General features: G+C 39.3%; 1 protein-coding gene across 2 annotated transcripts in view; it reads left to right on the top strand.

Moving 5' to 3' along the window:
• parvb (parvin, beta) overlaps positions 1–12,462 on the top strand; it is a 97,338-nt gene extending 84,876 nt beyond the window's left edge. For both annotated transcript variants that reach the window (XM_068050861.1, XM_068050862.1), the window contains exons 10-13: positions 2,654–2,722; positions 4,656–4,757; positions 6,204–6,276; positions 6,976–12,462. In XM_068050861.1, coding sequence (XP_067906962.1) covers positions 2,654–2,722; positions 4,656–4,757; positions 6,204–6,276; positions 6,976–7,052 — 321 coding nt within the window. In that variant the 3' untranslated portion in view covers positions 7,053–12,462. The remainder of the gene's footprint in view (positions 1–2,653; positions 2,723–4,655; positions 4,758–6,203; positions 6,277–6,975) is intronic.
• The last annotated feature ends 3,848 nt before the right edge of the window (positions 12,463–16,310 follow it).

The raw sequence follows: 16,310 nt of genomic DNA, 5'->3' as shown, positions 1-16,310 counted from the left end.
GAATATTGCGTGCAATTCTGGTCGCCACACTACCAGAAGGACGTGGAGGCTTTGGAGAGGGTACAGAAGAGGTTTACCAGGACGTTCACTGGTCTGGAGGACATTAGCTATGAGGAGAGGTTGGATAAACTCGGATTGTTTTCACTGGAACAACGGAGGTGGAGGGGCGACATGATAGAGGTTTACAAAGTTATGAGCGGCATGGACAAAGTGGATAGTCAGAAGCTTATTCCCAGGGTGGAAGAGTCAGTTACTAGGGGACATAGGTTTAAGGTGAGAGGGGCAAAGTTTAGAGGGGATGTGCGAGGCAAGTTCTTTACACAGAGGGTGGTGAGTGCCTGGAACCTGCTGCCGGGGGAAGTGGTGGAAGCAGGTACGATAATGACGTTTAAGAGGCATCTTGACAAATACATGAATAGGATGGGAATAGAGGGATACGGACCCCGGAAGTGCAGAAGGTTTTAGTTTAGGCAGGCATCAAGATCGGCGCAGGCTTGGAGGGCCGAATGGCCTGTTCCTATGCTGTACTGTTCTTTGTTTGTACTACCATAACCACAAGACTACCATAACCACAAGACTACCATAACCACAAGACTACCATAACCACAAGACTACCATAACCACAAGACTACCATAACCACAAGACTACCATAACCACAAGACTACCATAACCACAAGACTACCATAACCACAAGACTACCATAACCACAAGACTACCATAACCACAAGACTACCATAACCACAAGACTACCATAACCACAAGACTACCATAACCACAAGACTACCATAACCACAAGACTACCATAACCACAAGACTACCATAACCACAAGACTACCATAACCACAAGACTACCATAACCACAAGACTACCATAACCACAAGACTACCATAACCACAAGACTACCATAACCACAAGACTACCATAACCACAAGACTACCATAACCACAAGACTACCATAACCACAAGACTACCATAACCACAAGACTACCATAACCACAAGACTACCATAACCACAAGACTACCATAACCACAAGACTACCATAACCAGCCAAAGTAGCTTGAGCAAGGTTCACTATCTAAATGGAGGCAAACTTTTAAAAGATGTAATATTTTTGTGATTAATATCTTAATAGTTAGATATTCTAGGGCAGTTTTTAACTTTGTGTTAGCAGAAACTGGTGATAATGGAGCCTTTATGTACCCCAAACAATTTTCCTCTCTGTTAACTATAACTATGATGGGCTGCTCATCCACGGATGCCAGTTTACCACAACTGCCAAAAGTTACATTTAACCCTTATCCATTGCATTCTAGCTTATCCATATTACAAATAAGCAATATTATTTACTGAACAGAAGCATTAGGGAGTAAGTTTGTAGGCGTGAAGACCCAATTTGTCATGTAATCTTGTTTGTGACCTTATTGTGGTTTGAAAAGGTTTTAGATGATCAGTGGTGGAGGGTTAGGGCATCACAGTCTAATTTGATCATGTTTAGCAGAAGGTCACTGGAGAATATTCAGGAGTGACAACTCTGGCCATTCCACCTCCTTCCTTTATCTTTTCTAGAGATACTCAGGATAAGTTGAGTGCATCACTGCTTCCGTTCTAGCTGATATCAGCTAACCCAGTGCTGACCAAGGAATCAAACCTGAAACTTTTCTGTCCTCTATTTAGTACCTTACCTTTCTGTGAGTTTTACTCACTCAGTTATGAAAGGGAGGGGTTCAGTTGGTTTATAAGAGTCGACACATTGCATAGATCTTTCTTGCTACCCCTTAGTGAGTAAGCCTCTTCTGTGCTTGCTTTCAAAGCTGAATAAAAATGCACTTCAACTTTTAAATAGATATTTTTTGGGTCGGTTGGAGCCTGTTAATTGAATAGGGAGCATGAAGGGGGTTCATATACAGTGTCCTTACTCAGGGTAATGTCCCCTTTTAAATGGCGTTTTGAAGACCATGTCATATTTAAACTGAAGTATAAAATCTGATCCCATAGTTTGTGAAAAGTCTCATGTTTAACCTTACATTTTGTGTATAGTTTGGACAAGTTGTGAACAACAAATTCCACATGGCTCTTATTTAAGTTTATATATACTATATATTTATATATACTTATATATACTATATATTTATATATACTATATAGTATATTTATATATATTTATATATACTTATATATACTATATAGTATATTTATATATATTTATATATGGGCGGCGCAGTGGTTAGCACCGCAGCCTCACAGCTCCAGCGATCCGGGTTCGATTCTGGGTACTGCCTGTGCGGAGTTTGCAAGTTCTTCCTGTGACTGCGTGGGTTTGCACCGGGTGCTACGGTTTCCTCCCACAGCCAAAGACTTGCAGGTTGATAGGTAAATTGGCCATTATAAATTGCCCCTAGTATAGATAGATTGTAGGGGAATTGAGGGAAGGTGGGGATGTGAGAAGGATTAATGTAGGATTAGTATAAATGGGTGGTTGATGGTCGGCACAGACTCGGTCTGAAGGGCCTGTTTCAGTGCTGTATCGCTAAATAAATAAAACTTTACAATAGTTTGCTTTCAACTGCAACTAGGCGCTAGCTTGAGAGATACCTTGGTTGGCTTGAAAATGAATAGAACTTTGATTTTTTTTTAATGATTTTGTTTTCCAGTCACTTATCACATTTGTGAATAAACATCTAAACAAGCTCAACTTGGAGGTGACAGAACTGGAGACACAGGTATAAGTGTTTAAAGAAATGTTCTTATTTTTTGTGTAGCGCTACACATGCAATAATCAATTACTACCAAGAGCATTCTGAACACCCTCACCACTGGTACAGTGCACATTATTCATAATTTTTTTAATGAGAAATACCTTGTAAGACAACTCTGTAGCAGAGTCTGCACTTGTAACTCATTGTATGTAGTTTCCTAGTGATTGTATTGTTGGTAGAGGATAAACAGTGATGACAATGGCAATTGTCCATTTCACTTCGAAATTTGAAGAGTTAAAAGCGAGGGTCAACACAGTGCTGATTGTAATGTAGCATCATCTTCATGAAAAAATGTTTGACAAACTGCTTTAAATTTTGTTCACAAACATAATTGTTATAAGGTTGACTTGGAGGTTTTCTACCATCCCAAAATCAGAAGTTTGGCAAACAGTTGTGGTTGTTCATAGTCTCACTGTGCCGTATTGTTTACTGCATAAGGTGAAAAATCCAGCAAATACAAACCCATCCATCAGTTTTTCTGTCTGAAGACGCAGACAGAAGATTTAGTTCGGGCTCAGTTTTTCACTTGTTTGTGATTGATGTCTATCATGTCATTTCTGTCTGGTTCAGTCATAAAGGTCCAATACATTTTTCTCTGCTGTACAGCTGGGGCTTTCCTGCACCCCAACTGCTTTTAGTTAAACTGGTAGATTGTAACATTTAACTCCTACATTTTATAAATGACATGCTGAAATGAATAAACCTCATTTTTGAATTGATCGCTCCATCTTAAATGGGATCTGCTGTCAACAGCTTACCTCCCCATTCACTGCCCCTTGAGGCACCAGACACCAAGTTAGCTTGTCCGTTGTCCTTATTCTGCTTGCAGTCAGTCTCTACTGCCCTCAGTCTTTCAGCCTGTCTGCCAGCTCCACACCCCAAAACTACAAACAGTATTGTAGGAGCATAGTGGTTTTAAAAAACAAAGAAAAATTAGTTTGGTTAGATATTGGGATGAATTCTATGCTTCAGGTTAATAAAATAAATACAGTTTTGAACCAAATGACATTGCATCAGGAAAATTTCATGCAAATGACTGACTTTGAAAATTTCTTGCATTTGAGTGCTAATTTGTGTATTGAATTATCTACTGTTTTATATATAATATAATTTTATGTTATGAAAAGATTACTCTCTTCACAAGATCGATACAGATGATGACAGGCATTTTGCCCATCCCAAGTCATCCATGCTGACAGACCCTCTATCATTATGTCCAGCTATTAAGTGAATGCAGGGTTTTATGCCTCCATCTGTTCTAATCAGAAGTCTTTTTAAAGATTTGATCACTCATTGTGTGAACAAGAACTTCCTGACATTGACCTTCAGTTGCCTTTCGCTAGTTGGAATCTGTTCTTCATTTTCTTGTCACTTTTCGGTTTGAAATAATATTCAGTTACCATTTCTATAGACAATTTATTTTCTTCTTTACACCTCTACATAAGATCACCACTCAATTACCTCCTTTCAAAGCTGAAAAATCCAAGTTTCTCCAATGTTTCCTCATAGCTCAATGATCTGATGACCGGATTGATCTCCTGGCTTTTCCCTGCACTGTCTCCACAGCTTGACTATACCACTTGTGGCTTGGGACTGGAAATGGGCATAGTAATCATGGTGTTGTCTGACCAAAGTGCTATGCACAGATTGAACACTGCTTTGCACTGATTCTGAGCTTGAAGTGTAAATATATGGCTTCCTCTAATTTGAGCCCTTCTCTTATGGTCATATTGTTCAGCATTCTATCTGCTTTGTTCATTTCTATTCCATGTTGATCGGATACGTTGTGTTGATTTTTTTTTAGAAGAATCTGAAGTAATTATGGAGTGATTTTGATTTGCTGTTTGCTTTATAGAGCCGAATAACTTTTTTTCCTAATATGCTCTCATGATGTCAGTTTGCAGATGGTGTGTACTTGGTGTTGCTTATGGGACTTCTTGAAGATTACTTTGTTCCTCTCTACAACTTTCATCTGACACCAGAAAGTTTTGAACAGAAGGTTAATATTATGAATGCTGTGGAACCTCATTAAATCATCTGCCCTTGGGACTTGTGAGCATTATTGATTTTAGCAAAATGGTGAAACTAGCAGGCACAGTCCACTTATGATCCATTTTATCAGCATAATTAATCCTTGTTTGCTAGAATTAATTGTGGTATACAAGTAAAGGATAAGAAATGTATATTTTAGAAATAGAAAGATTTCTGTGGATAATTTATACATTTCTCGTGCGGTTCAATGTAAAATACTGTACCTGCTTATCTGGCAGTCAATCAATATAGAGTGCGTTTACTGTAACAGTGTCTGTGCAGTGGTTTCAGCTTCCCACTATTGCTAAACCTGCATGGTGCAAATTGGGTGTTAAAGTCTGAATTGACATCAAAGTAAATTCCCTCCTCCATGTAATATGCTCTACTTTGCACTGGAGTCAAGGTAGGTTACCGATTCTGGGTTCAGGATATGACTGCAGCACTAAGAAGCGGCAAAACAGCTTTGCATTCACACTGCAGTTGTGTAAATGCATTTTTGAGGCATTAAAAACACAGCTTGAGAGCAGAAAGGTGGTGAACTTCCTGGACAGCAGGGTTATAGAGTTAATGGGGCAAAATTAATAAACACAGTATTAATTTTAAATCAAGGCTTTTAAAAATTGGTTAACTTAGTCGGGTTGGGTAAATTAATGTTATGTTTGTGGATCTTTTCTATCTCTCTTGACTCTAGATTTTTCAGTGTGCGTATCTTGGATTAATATCTTGGGACTCATTCAGGAGAGTAATGCAGTTTGCTCTTCCTTTGAGTGTATCTTCATTAGCTTTAAATGTTTAGTAATGTGCCCAGGACAACAAACAATCCTGGTTGGTCAGTTATATACGTTGTGGTCAGGACCTGTGATTAAAGAAAGCATTTGATCTTTGAAGAATGGGGAATGTTTGGATTTAACTCATTAAGGACTGGAATAAAATGTTTGCAGAATGCAAAATAATGGTCTGAAAGTTCTTTTGCTGTTTTTGGCCAATTTAAATACCAGTTCTGGAATACAATATAAAATGACTGATGCAATGACCTAAACTGATTTGTGTGAGCCATGTGACTTTGAATTCCATTTTTCATTGGTGTTTAACTGGATTCCCACCCTTGCTTACACATGTGCTGCAGGTTGTGGCACTGTGTGGGAAATGAGTGACCTAAGCTGTGGAGTGCGGCACAGCATGGGAGCTGATACAGGTATTGCATTGTTTGGGAGCAGAGTGACCCGAGGCACAGATGAATCACTGTATAGGAGTTGGTAAGCTGGGCTGTGAATGGAAACATACAAGTGCAGAGTAGGCTTGCACATTGAATCGTGATTTATTTTTTCTTGGAGTTGATTTTTTTTTAGAATTAAGCTGCATTTTGATGTAATTAAATAAATAGACTAACCAAGCTGTTGTTTGTTTTGTGTAGGCCCACAATGTAGCGTTTTCCTTTGAGCTTATGCAGGATGGAGGACTTAAAAAACCAAAGGCTCGCCCAGAAGGTACCTTTGAATATAAGAAAAACAATCTTCGCTGCAGAGGTTCAGATCTCATACCAGCTAAACAATTCTTCAGTATTTGTAGTATTGCAAAACAATTGGAGGCCAGTGTCAAATTGCCAAAGAAATAGAAGATAATGGGACTTGACAGTAGCCACTGGTTACAGAGTAGAATTTATTCAAGATTAACTTGCACATCGGTTTAGGTACTCATTAGAGATCTCTCTATGGTCAGTTTTGAGTCTCGTGCTACCTGAAATATAAGTTTGCAAGTCGTAAAGAAGTTATAACTATTACCTGGGCTATTTCATGCAGCAACTTGTGCAAACAGCAAATTCCCTGATGGAGAAAAAAGACTAAAACTGCTGGCTTTTATCCCCTATGCTTGTTTCCTGTTGGCTACAGGAAATGACATAGCATGTGGCGGTGACTCCCAAATTCTTTTTTGTGGAGGCATCTCTTGTCAGCTCACTGTTTACACCATAGGTTACATATCAAAAGTTGGAATGCAGTAAGTAGGAAGGGTCAAACCTGCTGCTTCCACTCTTGAGGTTATGCTGCAAAATGCCAAACCACTAGCTTGTGATCTTCCCTTTCCAGTCCTTTGTTCCCTACTTTTTTCTGATTTTGCCTTGCAAATTAGCACAATACTGATCTTTGTTATAATTTTCACAGTGAGCGTGTTGTATATTCTCTCATCAGATATTGTAAACTTGGACCTGAAGTCAACGCTGAGAGTGCTTTACAATCTATTCACAAAATACAAGAATGTGGAGTAATTCCTGGAACAACCAAGACACGTTCAGGGTGAAACATCATGGGCAGTTACCAGGAATAACTCTCGTACAACTGTGCCTTGCCAAGTCTATAACACACTATTGGTTTCTTTGAGTAATGAGCAAGTTACTATTTTGAGAGTGTTTTTCTACGAACAAGACTGTGTTCTGTCCATCTGCCTCAATTTCTTCCCTTATGTTAAAACCATTTCTGTGTTTAACTAGATGTCACCATCTTGCCTCCCTTGTAAGGGCTTCAGTCACAATACTGTCTGTTGCAGGGCCAGTGGAACCTGGCTCCTTGCTTTTCCATCTTTCATTTTATGCTGCACTGTGGGACATCCACTGTAGTATGTATGTTGTTACACCATGTATGTTACTTGGCTCTCAACACCATGTTATAATCAGGGTTGAATGTATAATTTCTTTGTCTTGTGACCTTTTGAGGATTGAGCAGTCTTTTACCTTTCAAAGTACAGAATTCTTCCTTAACATAGCAAGTAACATTTCTGTAATATTGACATTGATTAGAGTTGGAGAATTGCATACAACTCTAGAACAATTAATTGACTGAAAATGTGATTATAAATTTGATGCAGAAGTGTTGCACTCGTCCTCAAAAGCATTAAAAGCAAGCCATACTTTGTAGAGGGAGTCATTACTTCTACTGCAATACTGTTCTCTTCAAGTCATCATGACAAAAATTTCTCTCATTTCTTTGATCAGTATACTTTGCATGTATATTTTGACTCCCACCCCTTGGTCAGTTAGGATTGAGTAAACAGTGCAGCCATGGATATTGTTCCTGTGCTATGACATTTTGTTTAATCATCTACTTGAGTCTTTACAGATGGGAAAGTCAGCTTCCTTTCAAGCCTACACCAATGACATTGAGATGCACAGGTCTTGCAGTTTTTCCTGGGCTCAATTCTCTCTTGACAGCAATGCACCTGAGATTGAGAACTCTGTGAAGCAGCCAGTTGTACTTCTGTACAATGTTGCAGCATCACTGCAAGCTGGGGTTCCTCATATCCAGATTTCTGCTCTGTGATTATTTATGTAATAAAATAATTCTTTTGTGTGGGTTATGAATGGGGCTTTACACAAGATCAGAGTTTCTTTCCAGTTATGTAATCTGTCCTTCGTTCTTAAAATGATAAGAACAGCAATCTCGGAGGCTGAAATAAGTGAGCACAATGTTCTGAGTGGAGGAATGACAAATAGCTGGGTTGAGAAACAGCCATCAAAATTAAATGTAAGGAAAAGTGAATAATGCAATGGAAATAATGACTTCATCGAAGAGGATTTAGTTCTTCTTTAAATATTCAGCATTCATGATGTGTATTGAGTCTGAAAAATACCCTGGGTTGCTACTGCAGTGTTCTAAATTGCAAAGATATTCATATATAAATATATACTTAATATATTAATGCTGTATATTTTGAGGATGGTAATTAAGTTTAGACACAAAGGTTAAGTTAAAACTCGATCTATTCCTTACAGTGCAATACTCTAGGGTTAAACACAAACTGGTTGATGTATATTGAATACAAATATTTATTGCTGGTTGAGTACTTGAATTCTGTATTCTGTGAGAATAGTTTCTTCTCCATATAGTGCTTTAAAATACTGTTAAAGAAAATGAAAATATTGACGGAAGACTGAGCTGCAAATGACTCCTTCAGCCAGATGGTGGTACTCTAGCACAAGTAGACTGCAAGGCACAAGTGAGGCTTCAACAGTATGACTGAAACGTTTCTGCCTTTAGGCAGCCCTGCCACTCTGCAGAGCACCACTGGGTTTCAGGCACTGAGTGTGTCTGGAGGCAAAGTTGCTTCTATCACCAGAAATACTTGGGAAAGATTTTTATATTTGGAGAATGAGGAAGACTTAATGTGACTAATTATGCGATGGAACGTACTTGTGATGGCTGATGATGACACTAAACATCAGTGTAAAAATCCTCCCCTTGATGAAAAGAAGTTAACAGGAGTACAAAGTGAGAATTTTTTTGCTAAATTTATTGATAGGAAAAATCTCCCCCTGTAGTCATTTCCCATGTACATAGGAACACAAACATGACCCAGGGCAGCCTTTGAGCGGCAGTGCAACCTGCGCAATTAGACAGGATCCTGAGCTAGAGGATTCTCAGCTCTCCTTTAATGAATTCTAACCCAGGTCCATGCAACTACCTGCAGTGGGCCTTCGCTTCTCACCTACCTCATTCATTCTCCCACACGAGTGGCTGAGGTGGGAAAAGGAGATCATGAGATTTAGTCTTTATGAGCTGCGAGTGAAATGAAGGGGCCTGAAACTGAGCCTTTGCACAGGACCACTGCAAAGCAAACTCCTTAGTGGTACGAGAAGATTTTCAGAAAACATTATGATGCATACATAGTAACAATCCTATTCTTCTGCAAATATTTGTTCATAATGATTACACCTTAAACTGTTTTCTACTGCTAGATTCAATTTACAGTTATAATTGGGAAATGTAAAGAATCAAGACAGATGGGCAGACAGTAAAATAATCATGCTGTACTGACTGGCATTTGAGCATTGGAGAAAAAATGTGCTTACACGTACAGTTGGGTTTATTCCTGTTATTTACCTTGCACATCATTAGTTTTGCTATCTAGACAATTTATAAATTCTCTCAATTATAATCTTTACTATTTATCAAAGCAAGGGGTTTATAAGTATTTTTGTTATAGCATGATATTAACTAAGGTGCCAGTTGGATGTAACTAGGAACCTGTATGGTTATAGCTTGCAGTGTCAAGCATTGACTTATTTGAAGTAGTTTTCTTTTTATAGAAAAGTATAATATTGAATGGTATTCTGCAGAAGGTGAAGATAATTTTACACTGATGCAGTCACTGGCCAATGTAACATGAAGCACGCACTTTGGCCTGTAAGTTCCTTTGCAAACATTGCACTGTATTGCCTTAGTGGAAAGATCAATAATGTGATTTTCTTCTTTCACCCTGCAAGATTATTAATATGATTCAATCATGGTAAGGAATCAGTTTGTTCAATATGTAAGTCACCTGAGTTATTTTTAACGTTGCTGTTATTATACCTGATGTAAATGAGGCACAATAAACGCCAGCACCTCTGCAGGCTGACATCTCATTCTCCCTAAACATTGCCTCATCAAAAACTCATATCCTATTTTGCATCGAGTCCTACTCACCCATCACTCTTGTGCTGACAGATATACATTGGCTTCTGATCCCTGAATGCTTCAAATTTAACGTCATAGTTTAGTTTTAGTTTAGAGATACAGCACTGAAACAGGCCCTTCAGCCCACCGAGTCTGTGCCGACCATCAACCACCCATCTACACTAATCCTACACGAATCCCATATTCCAATAACATCCCCACCGGTCCCTATATATTTCCCTACCACCTACCTGTACTAGGGGCAATTTATAATGGCCAATTTACCTACCAACTTGCAAGTCTTTGGCATGTGGGAGGAAACCGGAGCACCCGGAGGAAACCCACGCAGACACAGGGAGAACTTGCAAACTCCGCACAGGCATTGCCCAGAATCGAACCCGGGTCCCTGGAGCTGTGAGGCTGCAGTGCTAACCACTGCGCCACTGTGCCGCCCCTTGTATTTAAATCCCTCCATAGCCACGCCCCTCCATATCTTTGTAACCTTCTAAAGCATTCCTCCCTTCCGCCCACTGTGCTCTGCACTCCTTTGACTTTGGCCCCTACACTTCACCCCATTATCAATGGCGCCCATGCTTTCAGCCACCTGCATTCAACTCTCTAATTCCCTTTCTATATCTGCACATCCTCTCCTCTTACTACCCTCATTAACACCCACTCTGTGATCAAACCTTTGGTCACCTTCCCTTATGTCGCTTCCTTTGGCATGGTGTCTGTTTGTTTTGAGTGCACCCCGTAAAACATTTTGAGATATTTTCTATGGTAAGGTCCTGCCTAAATGTTGCTGTTGCCTGCCATTTACACTATAAGCCTAAAGTTAAATTGCCAAGAATCATTTATAACCGTTCTCCATACTCCTAAAGAACACATTGTACAGTCAATAGATAATTATAGTGCAGAGGATGTTTTGAAGAAATTCAGTCATGTTACAGCTACACTAAAGCTACTCATGGATTAATTCTGACCAGAGTGATCAGCCGATGTATATCTGTGAGCACAAGGGTGATGGGTGAGTGGGACTCGATGCAAAATAGGATATGAGTTTTTGATGAAGCAATATTTAGGGTGAATGAGATGCCAGCCTGCAGAGGTGCTGGTGTTTGCTGTGCCTCATTTACATCAGGTATAATAACAGCAACATTAAAAATAACTCCGGTGACTTACATATTGAAGAAACTGATTCCTTTATCTGCTACTTCCTGTCTGAGCCTGGTTGTTATCCAAGTCATGCTGTTGATTGGAATGGGTTGCTTTATTATTGGAGGACTTGCAAGTGTAGCTGAGTACTGTGGAATCATCAGTGATGAACCCCAATCCTGGCTTTATGATGGAGGGAATGTCATTGATAAAATGACTGATGATGTTTTCCCCACAGGAGGCTTCCCTGATGAACTCAACGTTCTAATGTGGCAATGATATCCCCCGAATTCCCAACCACAGCCATCTTCCTTTGTGTCTCTTGTGATCTCAGGTTTTCCCTTTGACCCCATTGAACTCAGTTGTGTTCTGGCTTCGTTGTGTAATATTTGGTTGAATGTTGCCTTGATATTGAGTACAGCTACTTCTCCCTGTCCTCTGGGCTGATGTAATCGTAGGACATCCATCCAGGTCATGGCTGTGTACTGACTGACAGACATCAGATTGAACCAGGCTCCCCAGTTGTTTACCTATTCCTAGTATAAGTGAAATAACAAGATCACTCTGGTCAGAATTAATCCATGAGTAACTTTAATGTAGCTGTAACATGACTGAATTTCTTCAGAACATCCTCTGTCAATATCTATTGACTGTGCGATGTGTTCTTTAGGAATATGGAGAAAGGTTATAAATGGTCACTGATTCTTAGCAATTTAACTTTAGGCTTACAGTAACTTTAGATAAATCCCTGCAGCCATGTCACTGTGACACTGTACCACTTAAAGTTTCAGGTGTCAAAAAGGTGATTTTTTTTGTCACTTTAACTATTTGCTATTGAAAATTGCAGCAAAATGAGGTCCAAGAAACTAATTTTCATTTTGAACCAAGTTTTTAAAAAATGTAAAAACTGGAGAAACATTTTGATTGTTTAGTTTTTCTTAGTTCTACTGTGTAAATGGTGTCAGTTCCAATAATATGATAACAGCAGGTTAGATGGTTTTTCATGTGTAGATCAAGTGCACCGTATTTAAGGTTAATGGAATTTTAGTTCTGGATGTAATTCTAATTAAAGCGTCCTTTCTAAACAAAGAACTTGAGCAATAAACTTGACTCTTATCCCTAAAAGCACATTTACTTCGTTATCTTGTAAAGGTGATGTAGAAGCTCCATTTCCGTGTAAATCTTATGAAGCATTTGTCAGATTCCAAAGGTGCATTTTACATCTCCTTTCACCATTTCTGCCAAGGTGCTAACATCTATAAAAAAGCGTGCTGTCAGCTGGGCTGCCGTATCCTGGGCTGTATGGTGATAATGACAGTTTCGACTTCTTTACACGGGGATTGTCCAGTTCACCACAGTAGGGGAGAGGTAAAGCTGTGTGGGGGTAAAAAGTCGGCCATGCATTTAGAAAGTTCAGTTATAGTTGTAGTAAGTTATAATTTATTCTAATTGATTTTGCCTAATGAATCTAGGTGCAATAAACACAAGAACCACTATCGTAAGCAGTTTAATTGGAGTATTCTAAAGATTGAATTTAGGATTGCATAGAATTGCAATACACCTTTACATATGCCAGTGATAATGTGATATCGATGAAATTAGCACTGCACCATTTTAAATACTTGATTGCATGACAGTAACTTCAACTGTGATTTGTATTTAAAACAGTTCAGAATCTATTGTTACAGTAGGATTGATCAATTACTGCACTTGCCATCCTTCTTACCATCGCAGTATCCATGGAACACAGCTGTTAGTAACTGTTCAGTGAAGCAGCATATTGTAGCAATTGTCTAAATTTCTCATTCTTCCTGCGCTCGTCAGTTGGGAGTCATTGGCTGACTATTACATGAAGATGAGTTTAGTTCTTTAAGCAGTACTCCTGGGGATGTCCTTTGGCATAGGAATGGGATTGTCAAGGCCGATGTTACTGTCCAGTGATTGCCTACTTTAAGAAAGAGTAGTCTCAATGTCATTAGAACGTAAATGTCAGCTACTTCAACTTGGATGTCAAAGTCCAATGCTCTAGCAATGCAGTCACGGGACACGTGTCTAGATGTTTTAAAAGATTAAGGACGAATCTCTGAAAATAACCTGAGATTGTAGCAGAATTTTTAAGATATGACTGGCAAAATATTCCATAAAACCTCAAACTGATTTAAATTCTGATGTATTGTAATCTGTACCATGTTATAATATGTTAAAGGATATCATGCTTGTGTGGGGATTGTGTGGTGAGTCAGAAAACTGCCCTTTCGTCTCTAGGAGCTAGGTTTGAAGCTAACCCTGACTGAGTTTAGACAGTTTCAGTGTACATTTGTTCCTGCTGGGTGTCAATCCACAGAATGCAATTTGGCACTAAATAGTCAATCTTGCTCACGGGTTAGTATAGCTAGCACGGGTGGTGGAAAACATTGTTCTACTGTTGGGATTAAATACAAGTTTCTACAGCAGCATAGGGACAACTTGATTTTACAACTAACCAGTGCTTTATCTCATTGAGTGTGGTTATGATGCTGAATTTTCTTTCCTCATACTGACATCTCTCAGTTTGAGTACACATATTCAACTGGTTTTCTTTTAGAAGAAATGTAGCACATTGCTGGGATTGTCTCTGATGTTTTTGTTGAGAGGAAAGGGATTCCCTATTTTATATAGAAACATCCTATAGAAGTGTTTTCCTATTAGAAAAATAAAGGAGTTTAGCTACAATCACAAGTCTTGCTTAACAGACTTGAGAACTTATCTTGACTTCATGCACTGTTAATGACTTGCCATACGGTTTAAAAATATTTATTTCTTTGGTCTACAAGGTGATACAGCCATATAGTAATGCAGTACTGGGTCAGGGTGGCATGAGTATTGAAAAAATATTGACATCAGAAATTGTAGTCCTATGAAAGAAAAATTGTCTTGCATGGCTTGTGAAACATTATTTATTCTAATAAATATGTTTACTAGTGACCAAGATGAAATATGTCTGCTGTTGCCTTCTTAAAGCCCGACGAGCCTTGCACTTAGCTATAAAGTTATGCACTTGCCAGTTAAAATATATGTTTCATTTTAAATTCTAAAGAATCTACCTCTGCTGAATTCAATCCAGTTGTAGCTGAGTTCCCCTGATTTTGAAAGTTATGCTTTATATTTGTTGGGACTTTTAAAACTTGTAATCTATTTCCTTGAGACTGGCAAAGCCATTTTTATTATACAGTGTGGTTGCCCTGAAAGAGGTCACCTCGGGAATCATTTTGTACCAGATCCATAAAATTACTGTTTTCATTTGTGATAGTTGGTGTTTGAGGAGAAACCCAAGGGCTGGTACATATCCATGATGGTATGTACAATGCCTTTACATTTCCATGAAAGTGCTAAACCTTTGTGGACAAATTCATTTTTTTTAGCTTCTGACACATTTGTGGAGTTGCAAGAAAAATAATTTAGACAGTGTTTACCTGATCAAGCCAATTAGAATTGTCCTTTTAAATTAGCATAGCTTCTCCCAAGTGTTTGAGGGAGTACCAAGCAAAAGTGAAGCTCCTCTCCAGGTACAAGGGAAAACTCAGAAGACAGAGCAACTGAGCCACATCCACACGCTCCCTTGACTTTTACCCTTAGGAGATGATTGGAGAAACAATTGTCTGCACCTGCCTTGGGAATTGTGCAGAGGACGGTGAAGGGTAGGATGATGGAGCTGGGTTGAAAGACTACTTTGGGTCTGCACCAATATTTGTGACCAATGTTCACTCTATGCTGTGCAGCCGCACAGCAATCCAAAGGTCGCCGTGCAGGCCTCACACAAGTCAGCCCCTTTAAATTACTGCACATACGTAGCCATTCCAAAACAATTTAAAGGGGCTGTACACTTAAGTTGCCCAATCATTCAGATAAGAATGAGAGAAAACGTTGATTGTGGCCTTTCAAACCATGTAAATGCCATTTTAAAGGATTCCTGAAGCGTTGGTTTACCATCCAATGGCAGCAGATTGACTTACACATTTGTCTAATATTCAATTTTGTAACAATTGCTAAATTACATTATTGTACAAGTCTATTTTTAAGAAATATTGTTGTGCGCAACGGCAACAATGCCATATTTATTGCTCACCCCTAGTCGCCTTGAGAAATGATGGTGGCCTCATTCAGTGGCTGTAGTCCTTGTGATGGTGCTCCCACTACTATGTTAGGTGAGGAATTGCAAATTCTGACTCAGCAACAATGAAAGAACACTTCAAGTAATATTGGTTTATGGCACAGAGGAGAACTTTGAGATAGTATTCCCACAAGTTACTGCTTTTGTCTTCGCAATGGTAGAGGTCGCAGGGAAGGGAGGTGCTATCAAAGTATGTGGCGATTTGTTGGTGTACAATTTGTATATCATACATATTGCAGCCAGAGTGCATCAGTAATTGAAGTAGTAGCAGGAGTGCTGACCATACAAACTGCAATACCCTGGATGGTGTAGAACTTACTGAGTGTTGTTGTGGCTGCACCCATTCAAGCAAGCGGTACTGCATCACACTCCTGACTTGAGCCCTGCAGATGATGTAGAAACTATGAGAATTATCAGGGGCTACTTGTCATAGAATACCTGGATTCTGACCTGTTGTTGTAGCAATGATGTTGATATGGCTGGTTTAGTTCAGCTTCTGGTCAATGGTAACCTCCAAGATGTTTCTGGGGCATTAATAGTGGAGCCATTGAAGGTCAGGAGAGATGGCTGACTTCCTGTTCAAGATGACCATTTACTATGTGAATGGGAGCACAGAGAGTGTGGGAAAATGGCACACTGACACGGAACGCAAAAGTCCGAGTGTATCAGGCCTGTGTCCTCAGTACCTTGCTCTATGGCAGCGAGGCCTGGACAACGTACGTCAGCCAAGAGTGACGTCTCAATTCATTCCATCTTCGCTGCCTCCAGAGAATATTTGGCATCAGGTGGC

The sequence above is a fragment of the Heterodontus francisci genome, chromosome 18 (assembly GCF_036365525.1).
Source record: "Heterodontus francisci isolate sHetFra1 chromosome 18, sHetFra1.hap1, whole genome shotgun sequence".
NCBI classification, from domain to species: Eukaryota; Metazoa; Chordata; class Chondrichthyes; order Heterodontiformes; family Heterodontidae; genus Heterodontus; species Heterodontus francisci.
Note: the sequence above shows the minus strand (reverse complement) of the source record. Positions and strands in the feature narration are given on the sequence as shown.